At 31.7% G+C, this 14,660-nt stretch overlaps 2 protein-coding genes across 5 annotated transcripts in view; both read left to right on the top strand.

Annotated features, from left to right (window-relative positions):
• Positions 1 to 1,518, top strand: part of slc12a8 (solute carrier family 12 member 8) — an 86,987-nt gene extending 85,469 nt beyond the window's left edge. For 2 of the 3 annotated variants that reach the window (XM_061879900.1, XM_061879901.1), the window contains one exon: positions 267 to 1,518. In XM_061879900.1, coding sequence (XP_061735884.1) covers positions 267 to 435 — 169 coding nt within the window. In that variant the 3' untranslated portion in view covers positions 436 to 1,518. The remainder of the gene's footprint in view (positions 1 to 266) is intronic. The other variant, XM_061879899.1, reaches the window with a different exon arrangement.
• A 4,905-nt stretch (positions 1,519 to 6,423) lies between these two features.
• heg1 (heart development protein with EGF-like domains 1) overlaps positions 6,424 to 14,660 on the top strand; it is a 68,792-nt gene continuing 60,555 nt past the window's right edge. The window contains exon 1 of one of the 2 annotated variants that reach the window (XM_061879895.1): positions 6,424 to 6,937. In XM_061879895.1, coding sequence (XP_061735879.1) covers positions 6,469 to 6,937 — 469 coding nt within the window. In that variant the 5' untranslated portion in view covers positions 6,424 to 6,468. The remainder of the gene's footprint in view (positions 6,938 to 14,660) is intronic. The other variant, XM_061879894.1, reaches the window with a different exon arrangement.

The raw sequence follows: 14,660 nt of genomic DNA, 5'->3' as shown, positions 1-14,660 counted from the left end.
ATGGAGTTTTTTTTTTAGCAAGCTTTGTAGGTAGAATCAAAACGGCATTGTTAGCTGACTCTTGCTAGCGTTTATTTACGAGTTAGAATGCATTAAAAAAAACATGTTCTTGTCTTACTTAAAGATTGTGAATGATTGACAACATTCTGTAAAAAGTGCAGTTCCCCTTTAAAAGAGGGCAGAGACTTAAATATAAAAATGCATCCTTATTATCATAATAGCATTCAGACAATTTTAGTGACATCACCTTCCTGTCTTTGTGCCAGAAGAAGGGCGTCTCCCAGAGATGAGACCGTGGTCACACCCTCGCTGTCAGGCCTCGGTCTTCAAACCGAGCAGCTGACCGAGGAAAATACCGACTTCGCATCTCGCCGCCGCTACCACCAGTCCTCGTTCTTCAGGGCGGACGATATGGTGCAACCACCACATGAGTAACTAAAACATCATGATCGCTTTGGAGGAATACTACCTATTTTTTATTTTTTTTTGCATGGCACAAAGTGTACTATTGTCTATTTAAAGTTGACTACACTTTTGTTTTAATGAGAAAAACATATAATGTATAATATAACTATCTTCACGGTTAAAGGCATGTCACAAAATACATTCATGAAGTTTGCTTCTTTTATGAATTTATTATGGGTCTACTGGAAATGTGAGCAAAATTATACATACAGCAATGTTAATATTTGCTTACATGTTGGCAAGTTCCACTGCAATAAGGCGCTTTTGGTAGCCATCCACAAGCTTATGCTTGATTTTCCAGTTCCGTTGGAAGCCAAACAGACCCAGAGCATAATACTACCACCACCATGTTTGACGGTGGGCATGGTGTTCCTGGGATTAAAAGCCTCACCTTTTCTCCTCCAAACATATTGTGGCCAAACGGCTCAATTATTGTTTCATCTGACATCACATGGACCAAAAATAAGAGCTTTTGGAGCTGTTTGCCCACAATACCCAGCAATATGTTTGGAGGAAAATGAGGCCTTTAATCCGAGGAACACCATACCATGCCCAACTGGTCCAGTTGTAAAAGGAGAAAAAGGTAAAGTTGCAGATATCTCTTCTGCATCTTCATGTAATCCTGATGCAAAGAGTTAGAGCCAATCTAAGGAAAAGTCTGGTTCATTTTTAAAAAGATTAAGTGCGGTGGAGATCGTGAGGTGGAGGTTTGTTGGGATTACTGATCACTTGGGCGTGGTCACAGCCTATCCCAGCGGTACTTGGGCGGAAGGCAGGGTACACCCTGGACATGTTTACGTTTCGGTTTACGTTGTAGTCAAAATAATATGATGAGAAGTCATAACTCTGAGACAAAAAGTAGAAATTCTGAGATAAAGACATTGTGAGATAGAAAGTCGTAACATCCAAGTTAGTTTGTTGTTGGTGCTGTTTTTTTTTTTTTCTTTAGATGCACATTTTTCTTTTTTCAGAATGCACTTGTTCTTGGAAATGCACATTTTCTACATCATCATGTACATTTGGTATATATTTAATTTTTAAGTAATTTCCCCAGCGGATTCAGAGAGAAACGCGGTTTTCGATGTGCCTGTTGAAAAATTGACGAATAAAATAACTTCGACTAAAAAAATAAATGGGTCAACACTTTCCGTCGCATAAATTTGTTTTAGTACAAAACATGTATCAGGTTAATAAAGAAAACGCCTGTTTTCACTAATGAAAAAAAATACCTCCATGGTAAATCATAAGATAAAAAGTCAGAAGTATGAACTAAAGAGTTGAAACTTCAAGATAAAAGTCATGAGATTAGAACACTAAAATAAAATATGTAATAAAAAAATCATGGGATTAAAAAAAAAAAATCCTGAGATAGTACGTCATAATTATGAGATGTAGTCATAACTGCGGAAAAAAAAAGTTGAATTTATGAGATGAATGGTAAATGGGTTATACTTGTATAGCGCGTTTCTACCTTCAAGGTACTCAAAGCGCTTTGACACTATTTCCACATCCACTCATTCACACACTGATGGCGGGAGCTGCCATGCAAGGCCCTAACCCTAATCAGGAGCAAGGGTGAAGTGTCTTGCTCAAAGACACAACTGACGTGACGAGGTTGGTAGAAGGTGGGGATCGAACCAGGAACCCCCAGGTTGCTGGCACAGGACACTCTCCCAACCGCACCACGCCGCCCCCCGAAGCGCTATACAAGTATAACCCATTTAATTGTTTCCAAACGGTGTCTGCAACGAGGCAGTAAAACGGATGATCAAACAAAACAGAAGTCATCGTCATGGACCTGCTTGCCATGGAAACTAGCTCTCCAATCAGTTAAATAGACTCAATAACTCCACGGTCACGTTTTGGTGGATTTACAAAAAAGAAACAATACAAAAATATTTCTATTGTAAGTTAATAACAGTAATAGTCAATTATGATATAGAAGTCATAATTATGAGATAAAAAAATCATGATATACAAATACAAATTTATGAGAAAAACATTTAAATTATGAAATGAAACGTCACAATAAGTCCATCCATCCATCCATTTCCTACCGCTTATTCCCTTTGGTGTTGCTGGTGCCTATCTCAGCTACAATCGGGCGGAAAGCGGGGTACTCCCTAGACAAGTCGCCACCTCATCGCAGGACATATAAGTCATAATTATAAAATAAATAGCAGAACCTATGAAATAAAGTCATAATTATTCAATAAAAAGTCAAGATTAAAAAAAAAATTTTTTTTAATTATAACATCGTCAATCGTGAAAAAGTGAAAGAAAAAAAACGTTGAAGTCATAACTGAGATAAAAAGTTGAAAGTATGGGGGCGGGATTGAAATTATGGGCTGTAAAGTCATAATTATGGGGTGAAAGTTATAATTATGACATTAAAAATGTGAAATTATGTGATAAGAAGTCATAATTATGACATAAAAAGGGACACAGTGTCATAAAAAGTCATAATTATGAAATAAAAAGTGGAAATGTGATAAAAAGTTATAGTTATGACATTAAAAATGAGAAATTACGTGATAAGAGGTCATAAATATGACATAAAAAGGGACATGGTGTCATAAAGTCATAATTATGAAATAAAAAGTGGAAATGTGAAGAAACGTTATAATTATGACATTAAAAATGAGAAATTACGTGGTGAGAAGCCATAAATATGACATAAAAGGGGACACGGTGTCATAAAAAGTCATAATTATGAAATAAAAAGTGGAAATGTAACAAAAATGTATAATTATGACATTAAAAATGAGAATTTACGTGATAAAGGTCATAAATATGACATAAAAAGGGACACGGTGTCATAAAAAGTCCTAATTATGAAAAAAAAAGTGGAAATGTGATGAGAAGTTATGATTATGACATTAAGAATGAGAAATTACGTGGTAAGAAGTCTTAATTATGACATAAAAAGGGACACAATGTCATACATTTAGTTATGAAATAAAAAGTGGAAATGTAATGAAAAGTTATATTTATGACATTAATAATGAGAAATTAGTTGGTAAAAAGTCTTAAATATGACATAAAAAGGGACACAGTGTCATAAAAAGTCCTAATTATGAAAAAAAAGTGGAAATGTGATGAGAAGTTATAATTATGACATTAAAAATGAGAAATTACATGATAAGAAGTCTTAATTGTGACATAAAAAGGGACACAATGTCATACATTTAATTATGAAATAAAAAGTGGAAATGTGATCAAAAGTTACATTTATGACATTAATAATGAGAAATTACGTGGTAAGAACTCATAAATATGACATAAAAGGGACATGATGTCATAAATTTAAATATGAAATAAAAAGTGGAAATGTGATGAAAAGTTATAATTGTGACATTAAAAAAAAGAAATTATGTGAAAAAAAGTCTTAATTATGACATAAAAAGGGACACAATGTCATACATTTAGTTATGAAATAAAAAGTGGAAATGTAATGAAAAGTTATATTTATGACATTAATAATGAGAAATTAGTTGGTAAAAAGTCTTAAATATGACATAAAAAGGGACACAGTGTCATAAAAAGTCCTAATTATGAAAAAAAAGTGGAAATGTGATGAGAAGTTATAATTATGACATTAAAAATGAGAAATTACATGATAAGAAGTCTTAATTGTGACATAAAAAGGGACACAATGTCATACATTTAATTATGAAATAAAAAGTGGAAATGTGATCAAAAGTTACATTTATGACATTAATAATGAGAAATTACGTGGTAAGAACTCATAAATATGACATAAAAGGGACATGATGTCATAAATTTAAATATGAAATAAAAAGTGGAAATGTGATGAAAAGTTATAATTGTGACATTAAAAAAAAGAAATTATGTGAAAAAAAGTCTTAATTATGACATAAAAAGGGACACAGTGTCATAAAAAGTCCTAATTATGAAATAAAAAGTGGGAATGTGGTGAAAAGTTATAATTATGACATAAAAAATTAGAAATTACGTGATAAGAAGTCTTCATTATGACATAAAAGGGACATGGTGTCATAAATTTAAATATGAAATAAACAGTGGAAAAGTGATGAAAAGTTACAATTGTGACATTAAAAAAAAGATATTATGTGATAAGAAGTCTTAATTATGACATAAAAAAGGGACATGGTGTCATACATGTAATTATGAAATAAAAAGTGGAAATGTGAAGAAACGTTATAATTATGACATTAAAAATGAGAAATTACATGGTGAGAAGTCATAAATATGACATAAAAGGGGACACGGTGTCATAAAAAGTCTTAATTATGAAATAAAAAGTGGAAATGTGACAAAAATGTATAATTATGACATTAAAAATTAGAATTTATGTGATAAAAGGTCATAAATATGACATTAAAAGGGACACAGTGTCATAAAAAGTCCTAATTATGAAAAAAAAAGTGGAAATGTGATGAGAAGTTATAATTATGACATTAATAATGAGAAATTAGCTGGTAAGAAGTCATAAATATGACATAAAAAGGACATGATGTCATAAATTTAAATATGAAATAAAAAGTGGAAATGTGATGAAAAGTTATTATCATGACATTAAAAAAAAGAAATTATGTGAAAAAAGTCTTAATTATGACATAAAAAATGGACATGGTGTCATAAATTTAAATATGAAATAAAAAGTGGAAATGTGATGAAAAGTTATAATTGTGACATTAAAAAAAAGAAATTATGTGAAAAAAAGTCTTAATTATGACATAAAAAGGGACATAGTGTCATTAAAAGTCATAAGTATGAAATAAAAAGTGGAAATGTGGTGAAAAGTTATAATTTTAACATTAAAAATTAGAAATTACGTGTTAATAAGTCATAAATATGACATAAAAAGGGACACGGTGTCATAAAAAGCCCTAATTATGAAATAAAAAGTGGAAATGTGATTAAAAGTTATATTTATGACATTAATAATGAGAAATTACATGGTAAGAAGTCATGAGTGTGAATGTTGTGTGTCTATCTGTGTTGGCCCTGCGATGAGGTGGCGACTTGTCCAGGGTGTACCCCGCCTTCCGCCCGATTGTAGCTGAGATAGGCGCCAGCGCCTCCCGCGACCTCAAAAGGGAATGAGCGGTAGAAAATGGATGGATGGAGGTCATAAATATGACATAAAAGGGACATGATGTCATACATTTAAATATGAAATAAAAAGTGGAAATGTGATGAAAAGTTATAATCATGACATTAAAAAAAAGAAATTATGTGAAAAACAAGTCTTAATTATGACATAAAAAAAGGACATGGTGTCATAAATTTAAATATGAAATAAAAAGTGGAAATGTGATGAAAAGTTATAATTGTGACATTAAAACAAAGAAATTATGTGAAAAGAAGTCTCAATTATGACATAAAAAAGGGACATGGTGTCATAAATTTTATTATGAAATAAAAAGTGGAAATGTGAACTAAAAGTTAGAATTATGACATTAATAACGAGAAATTACGCGGTAAGAAGTCATAAATATGACATAAAAAGGGACATGATGTCATAAATTTAAATATGAAATAAAAAGTGGAAATGTGATGAAAAGTTATAATCATGACATTAAAAAAAAGAAATTATGTGAAAAAAGTCTTAATTATGACATAAAAAATGGACATGGTGTCATAAATTAAAATATGAAATAAAAAGTGGAAATGTAGAAAAAAGTTATATTTATGACATTAAAAATGAGAAATTACGTGATAAGAAGTCATAAATATGACATAAAAAGGGACACGGTGTCATAAAAAGTCATAAGTATGAAATAAAAAGTGGAAATGTGGTGAAAAGTTATAATTTTGACATTAAAAATGAGAAATGACGTGATAATAAGTCATAAATATGACATAAAAAGGGACACGGTGTCATAAAAAGTCCTAATTATGAAATAAAAAGTGTAAATGTGTTGAAAAGTTATAATTAAGAAATCAAAGATTTAAATGGTCACAACGAAATAAAACATAAATAAAGAGATAAGAGCCTTGCGCGTGCACGCGGGGATGCGTGTGCGTGCGCAGGGGGGAGGAGCCCCGGAGGAGCGTGCGCGACGATATCTGGCTGCCGGGGATCCGCATCTTCTTTTCCCGCCGACACCGAGCAGGACGCGGCGCGGATGTCTTCCCCCGCCGTGGAAGTTCAGTAGGCGGCGAAGCTTCTTCCCCTCATGTTGTCCTTGGGAGACCCGCCGGACTTTCCTCGACGTGACCCAGCACCGAATGACCAAAGCTGGCTGCTCGGGAACCATGAAAAGGTGCTGGTGGGAGCCGCTCCTCCTCCTCCTTCTCGGCTTGCCGGGGCCCCTCGGGGCTGGGACCCCCACAAACAGCAGCCCGGATGCGGGCACGACCGCGTTGCGCCCTCCGAACACCTCCGACCAAGTGAACACGGAGTACGAGTTGAGTTCTGCTTTTCCTTCCACGGAGAGTTTTCCTCCATCCCAGCGGGACCTGCCGCTCACTCTCTCCCCGGGTAAGGTGCTCACTCTGCGGCCTACTGACAAGTGCTTTGTCCGCCATTCACCGGGAACTTCTTCCTTTCCTCCATTAACGCTAATATGAGCGATAATACTATTAATACCGTATATTGTTCGGTTCATTACCTTCTTATTGAAAAAAATTAACATAAATACATGTTTGTAGACAACCATAATGTGTACCCCTGGGTTGTAGCGCAAAGGTGTCCACAAAGCGGCCCAGGTGCCATTTGCGGTCCGCACCTCATTTTTTAACGGCCCGTGACACTTTCTAAAAAAGCTATCTAAAAATAAAGTGTAAGAAGAGAGAAAACGGGTGAAATGTAAAAAAAATAAAATAAATGCATATCTATACAAGTATAACCCAATTTAATTGTTTCCAAACGATGTCTGCAACGAGGCAGTAAAACGGCTGATCAAACCAAACAGAAGTCATCGTCATGGACCTGCTTGCTGCGGAAGCGAGCTCTCCAATCAGCTACATAGACTCAATAACACCACGGTCACGTTTCAGTGGATTTACAAAATTGAAACAATAATTATATTGTAAGTTAATAACAATAATAGTCAATTATGATATAGAAGTCATGATTATGAGATAAAAAAATCCTGATATAAAAATACAAATTTATGAGAAAAAATGTTAATTATGAAATGAAACGTCACAATAAGTCCATCCATCTATCCATTTTCTACCACTTATTCCCTTTGGGGTCGCTGGTGGGGTGGGGGGCTGGTGCCTATCTCAGCTACAATCGGGCGGAAGGCGGTGTACACCCTAGACAAGTCGCCACCTCATAGCAGGACATATAAGTCATAATTATACAATAAATAGCAGAACCTATGAAATAAAGTCATAATTATTCAATAAAAAGTCCATCCATCCATCCATTTCCTACCGCTTATTCATTTTTTGAGTCGCGGGGGACGCTGGTGCCTATCTCAGCTACAATCGGGCGGAAGGCGGCGTACACCCTAGACAAGTCGCCATCTCATCGCAGGAGATATAAGTCATAATTATAAAATAAATAGCAGAACCTATGAAATAAAGTCATAATTATTCAATAAAAAGTCCATCCATCCATCCATTTTCTACCGCTTATTCACTTTTTGGGTCGCGGGGGACGCTGGCGCCTATCTCAGCTACAATCGGGCGGAAGGCGGTGTACACCCTAGACAAGTCGCCATCTCATCGCAGGAGATATAAGTCATAATTATAAAATAAATAGCAGAATCTATGAAATAAAGTCATAATTATTCAATAAAAAGTCAAGATTTAAAAAAAAAAAAGTGAAATTATAACATAGTCAATCGTGAAAAAGTGTAAGAAAAAAACGTTGACGTCATAACTGAGATAAATAGTCGAAATTATGGGAGCGGGATTGAAATTATGGGCTGTAAAGTCATAATTATGAGGTGAAAAGTTATAATTATGACATTAATTATGGCGGGTGAAAAATAAAGTGTAAGAAGAGAGAAAACAGGTGAAATGTAAAAAAAAGAAAAAATGCATCTATTAACACGTCACTGCTGTGATTTTATCTTTAAAAATATAATTGCTCAAAAAAGGATAATGAATTAAAATCAATTATATGAATTATTGACCTATTTAAGGGTATAATTGCTTCAAATTAAATATTCCACTTTGAAATATTTTTATTGTGGGGGATGAGGGGATATTGCATATTGTGCAATGAAAAGTTTTTTTGGGACAAAAATGGCATTAAACAAAAGAAAAGTGAAAAAAAAACATTATTAAAACTTGTAATCGACAGATATATCTGAAACTAATCAAGAGACTTAAACATTTGAAATATATATGTATAACTTATTTTTAACACTTTCATGAGTGGGCCCTTTTAGATCCACAATAATTTTAGTGCATTTTTTTCATAAATAAAGGATTAAAATCATTGATATGAATTATTGACCTATTTAAGGGTTCAATTACTTTACATCAAGTATTAAACATAAAAATGTTGAATATTTTGTGTTTTCCATATAAAAACACTGTTTTCTTTGACAAAAATGGCATAAAACAAAACAACATTTTTTAAATTATTAACTTATAATCAACAGATATATCTTAAATTGATTTAGAGACTTAAGTGTAAAAAAATATATTACTTATTATTAACACTTTTATGATAACCAACAATTTTTGTGGATTTTTTTTAAATTCCTCAAAAATAACTAATTAAAATCAATGATATGAATTATTCAACTATTTAAGGGTACAATTGGTTTAAATCATGTAATACACTTTGAAATATATTTTTGGGAAATATTTTTAAATATTTGGTGTGTTATCCATAGAAACACACCAAGGTTTGTTTGACAAAAATGGCATAAAACAAAACAGAAAAAATCCGTAAAAAAATTATGAAAACATATAATCGACATATGTATCTTAAATTGATCAAGAGACTTAAGCGTTCAAAATATATAGGCCTTATTTTTAACACTTTTATGAGTAGTGCCCTTTTAGATCACCAATATTTTTTGTGGATTTGGTTGTCATTGCTAAAAAGATAATGAATTAAAATCAATGATATGAATTATTGACCTATTTAATGGTAAAATGACATTACATTAAATATTACACTTTGAAATATATTTTTGGGTAAAATATTGAATATTTTGTGCGTTTTCCATATAAAAACACAACATTTTCTCTGACAAAAATGGCATAAAACAAAACAAAAAAATCTGAAAAAAATTATCAAAACATATATTTGACATATATCTTAAATTGATCAAAGGATTTAAGCGTTAAAATTTATATTTGACTTATTTTCAACACTTTTGTGAGAAGTGCCCTTTTAGTTCACCAATAATATTTGTGTTTTTTATTTCCGTTGCTCAAAAAATAATGAATTAATAATCTGAATTATTGACATATTTGATGGTAATATTATTTTATATCAAATATAACACTTTCAAATATATCTTTGGGTAAAATATTGAATATTTGGTGTGTTTTCCAGATAAAAACACGTCGTTTCCTTTGATAAAAATCTGAAAAAACATTAAGAAAACTTATAATCAACAGATATATCTTAAATCGATCAAGAGACTTAAGCGTTAAAAATGTATGTAACCTATTTTTAACACTTATTTAGTGCCCTTTCAGATCACCAATAATTTCCGTGGCTTTTTTTTTCATTGCTCAAAAAATAATGAATTCAAATCAATTATAATAATTATTGACTTATTTATTAATAGTATTACTTCACATCAAATATTACACTTTGAAATATATTTTTGGGTAAAATATTGAATATTTTCTGTGTTTTCCATATAAAAACACTAAGTTTTGTTTGACAAAAATGGCATAAAACAAAACAAAAAATCTGAAAAAAATTATCAAAACATAATATTTACATATATCTTAAATTGATCAAGGGACTTAAGCATTAAAAATATATATTTGGACTTATTTTGAACACTTTAGTGAGAAGTGCCCTTGTAGTTCACCAATAATATTTGTGTTTTTTATTTCCATTGCTCAAAAAATAATGAATTAATAATCTGAATTATTGACCGATATGATGGTAATATTATTTTTTATCAAATATTACACTTTGAAATATATCTTTGGGTAAAATATTGAATTATTTGTGTGTTTTCCATATAAAAACACTAAGTTTTCTTCGACAAAAATGGCATAAAACAAAAAAATCTGAAAAACATTAGGAAAACTTGTAATTAACAGATATATCTTAAATCGACCAAAAGACTTAAGCTTTAAACATGTATATAACTTATTTTTTAACACTTATTTAGTGCCCTTTTAGATCACCAATATTTTTTGTGGATTTGTTTTCCATTGCTCAAAAAATAATATATTAAAATCAATGATATAAATTATTGAATGGTAATATTATTTTACATTAAATATTACACTTTGAAATATATCTTTGGGTAAAATACTGAATATTTTGTGTGTTTTCCAGATAAAAACACAGTTTCCTTTGATAGAAATGGCATTAAAACAAAAAAATCTGAAAAACATTAAGAAAACTTATAAACAACCGTTATATCTTAAATCGATCAAGAGAATTAAGCAATAAAAATGTATATAACGTATTTTTAACACTTATTTAGTGCCCTTTCAGATCACCAATCATTTTTGTGGCTTTTTTTTTCATTGCTCAAAAAATAATGAATTCAAATAAATGATAATAATTATTGACTTATTTAAAGATAATATTACTTCACATCAAATATTACACTTTGAAATATATTTATGGTTAAAATATAGAATATTTTGTGTTTTCCATATAAAAACACTTAAGATTTCTCTGACAAAAACGGCATAAAACAAAAAAAATCTGAAAAACATTAAGTAAACTTATAATTAACAGATATATCTTAAATCAACCAAGAGACTTAAGCTTTAAAAATGTATAGAACTTATTTTTAACACTTATTTACTGGCCTTTTAGATCACCAATACTTTTTTTGGATTTGTTATCCATTACTCAAAAAATAATATGTCAAAATCAATTTTATAAATTATTGAGCGGTAATATTATTTTACATTAAATATTACACTTTGAAACATATCTTTGGGTAAAATATTGAATATTTTGTGTGTTTTCCAGATAAAAACAACAATTTTACTTTGATAAAAATGGCATTAAAACAAAAACATCTGAAAAAAAATAAGCAAACTTATAATCAACAGATATATCTTAAATCGATCAAGAGACTTAAGCAATAAAAATGTATACAACCTATTTTTAACACTTATTTAGTGCCCTTTCAGATCACCAATAATTTTTGAGAATTTTTTTTCATTTCTCAAAAAATAATGAATTAATTATTTACCTATTTAATGATAATATTACTTCAAATCAAATATTACACTTTGAAATATATTTTTCATATAAAAACACTCTTTGATTTTTTTCTGCCAATTTCTTTGACAAAAAGGGCATAAAACAAACAAAACAAAAATTTAAAAAAATGATAAAAACTAAGTTATAATTGACATATATATCTTAATTTAATCAAGAGACTTAAGCGTTAAAAACATGACTTATTTTTTAACACTTTTCTAAGTTTGGCTCTTTTAGATTCCCAAAGATTTTAGTGGATTAAAAAAATTAAATAAATAAATAATGAATTAAAATAAATGCTATGAATTATGGACCTATTTGAGGGCACAATTACTTTCAAATTGTATTGAGGGAAAATATTGTATTTTTATTGTTTTCGCCATGAAAAACAAAGTTTTGACACAAATGGTATAAAACATTAAAACAACTATTTTATAGCGACCTATACGTAGACCTGGAGTTGATTTACAGATTTAAGCATTAAATAATAACATTTATTTTTATTTATATACAACATATTTTTCACCTTTTTTTGACTGAGACCCTTAAACAATCTATTTACTTTATTGGTGCAAAAAGTTTGTAAAGTCAACAAATTAAATTTGATAAAAGTTTTGGCCAATGTTATTTAAAAAACATTTTATTGCGATCCACTACATCGGCTTTATTTGCACTTGAGCTGTAATATTCATTCTTGCTGTTATTGGAAGTACTCAACAGGTGCAGCTCAATAAATTAGAATAACTTCATACATGTTAATCGTTTTAGGTAAAAAAAAAAAAAAAAAGAAGAAAAAAAAGTCAAACACTTATATTCCATAGATTGACTTCACACACAGTGAAAAAAGTTCAAGAATGGATTTTTAAATTTCTAAACATTTGCATGATTAGAGCTTAATATTAACATTGAGTTAAAAATCTTACTCTTGATTTGAATGGTATTCAATAATTATATCTAACAACATTGTCAAATGATACGAAAGATTATTATTTATTCAACATAGGCTTAGGTCAGGCTAATTAGAAAAATAAATACTAACCATATATATTGCATAAGGAGGGATTAATAAAAACTAACAAAAAAATTAAGTTACATATAGGGCTGGGCGATATATGGAATATACTCGATATATCGCGGGTTGGTCTCTGTGCGATATAGAAATATATATGTCGTGATATTCGAGTATATGTTCTCACGCAGTTGCTTTTAGCTGCTGCCAGGCTCTTCTCACTCTTTCTTGTCTCCTCACAGAGACGTAAAACAAGCGCACCTTCTTACATACTGTCGTGCAGTATGTAAGCAGACGGGTAGCGGCATGGCTAACAGCTGTGATGCAAGCGGAGCGGTGCAAGTGGTAATACGAGAGAAATAAGGTGCGAATCTGGTCACAAATGAAGGAAGAAGAATTAATTCACAAAAAAAAACCAGCATGGGGTCGGTCCATCGTCTGGCGGTGGTTTGGCTTCAAGTATTTTCCGGACTATAAGGCGCACTTAAAATATTTTTCTTTTTTCAAAACTCGACAGCGCGCCTTATAATGCGTCTAATGTACGGAACAATTCTGGTTTTGCTTACCGACCTTGAAGCAATTTTATTTGGTACATGGTAAATGGGTTAAACTTGTATGGCGCTTTTCTACCTTCAAGGTACTGAAAGCGCTTTGACACTACTTCCACATTCACCCATTCACACACACATTCTGAGACTGATGGCGCTAACCACGACCCATCAGTAGCAAGGGTGAAGTGTCTTGCTCAAGGACACAACGGACGTGACAAGGTTGGTAGAAGGTGGGGATTTAACCAGGAACCCCTAAGTTGCTGGCACGGCCACTTTTCCAACCGCGCCACACCGTCCCCGGCACATGGTGTAATGATAAGTGTGACCAGTAGATGACAGTCAAACATAAGAGATACGCGTAGACTGCAATGTGATGGCAATATGACTCAAGTAAACAACAGCAACATTTTATATGTTCCATTGAAAATATAGATCATTACACATGGCGCTCAAAAATCTATCAAAATGTTTTAGTACGACTTTGGTAAGCTACGAAGCCACACCGCTTGATGTGCTTCAACATAGGATTATTATTATGGTGTGTGTATAAGGTAAGACTTATTATCTGGTGTTTTGTTTCTGGTGAACAGTAATGTGTCAAGTATGCGGCAAAAGCGTTGCTACAAAAAGTAGCACCGCTGCTAATTTGTAGCATCATTTGAAAAGTCACCCGATCGAGAATAAAGAGTGCTTGAAACTCCGCATGTCAACATCTCCGTTCGGTGCCAAACACACAAAATGCCGGAGCAACAATTTCCAGATCAACACTTATGAAAAAAAATAGTCAACAACAGAAGGGGATAACGTACGCAGGAACCTACCACATAGCAAAGGACATACACTATTGGACTCCCTATTATCCAGCTATTTTTTAAGAAAAGTCAATAAACGGTCAATAAAATTCAAGTAAAAAAATTAAAATACAGTTTCATGGGTTTAGTCATACTTTTGGCGCTTAAGAAACATTCTATCACTTCAGCTCCAGTCTTCTGTTTTAGGTAACACTTTTCATGGGTTTAGTCATACTTTTGGCGCTTAAGAAACATTCTATCACTTCAGCTCCAGTCTTCTGTTTTAGGTAACACTAACCCACATTTAAAAAGGCCCAAAAAAGGTTTTGTTTGAATTGCTGTATTTTTTTTAAAATTAAGGCTTGATATGAATTTTGTGTTATTCAAATTATAATTTATTATAATTTTGTGTTATGATGCGCCCCCCGCCACCCCAAAGTGAATAAGCGGTAGAAAATGGACGGATGGATGGATTGTATTGAAGTTTTTATTTGAATATGTGTCATGTCGTTGCACAAAATTTG

The sequence above is a fragment of the Nerophis ophidion genome, linkage group LG19 (assembly GCF_033978795.1).
Source record: "Nerophis ophidion isolate RoL-2023_Sa linkage group LG19, RoL_Noph_v1.0, whole genome shotgun sequence".
NCBI classification, from domain to species: domain Eukaryota; kingdom Metazoa; phylum Chordata; class Actinopteri; order Syngnathiformes; family Syngnathidae; genus Nerophis; species Nerophis ophidion.
This window is presented reverse-complemented; position numbering and strand designations above follow the sequence as displayed.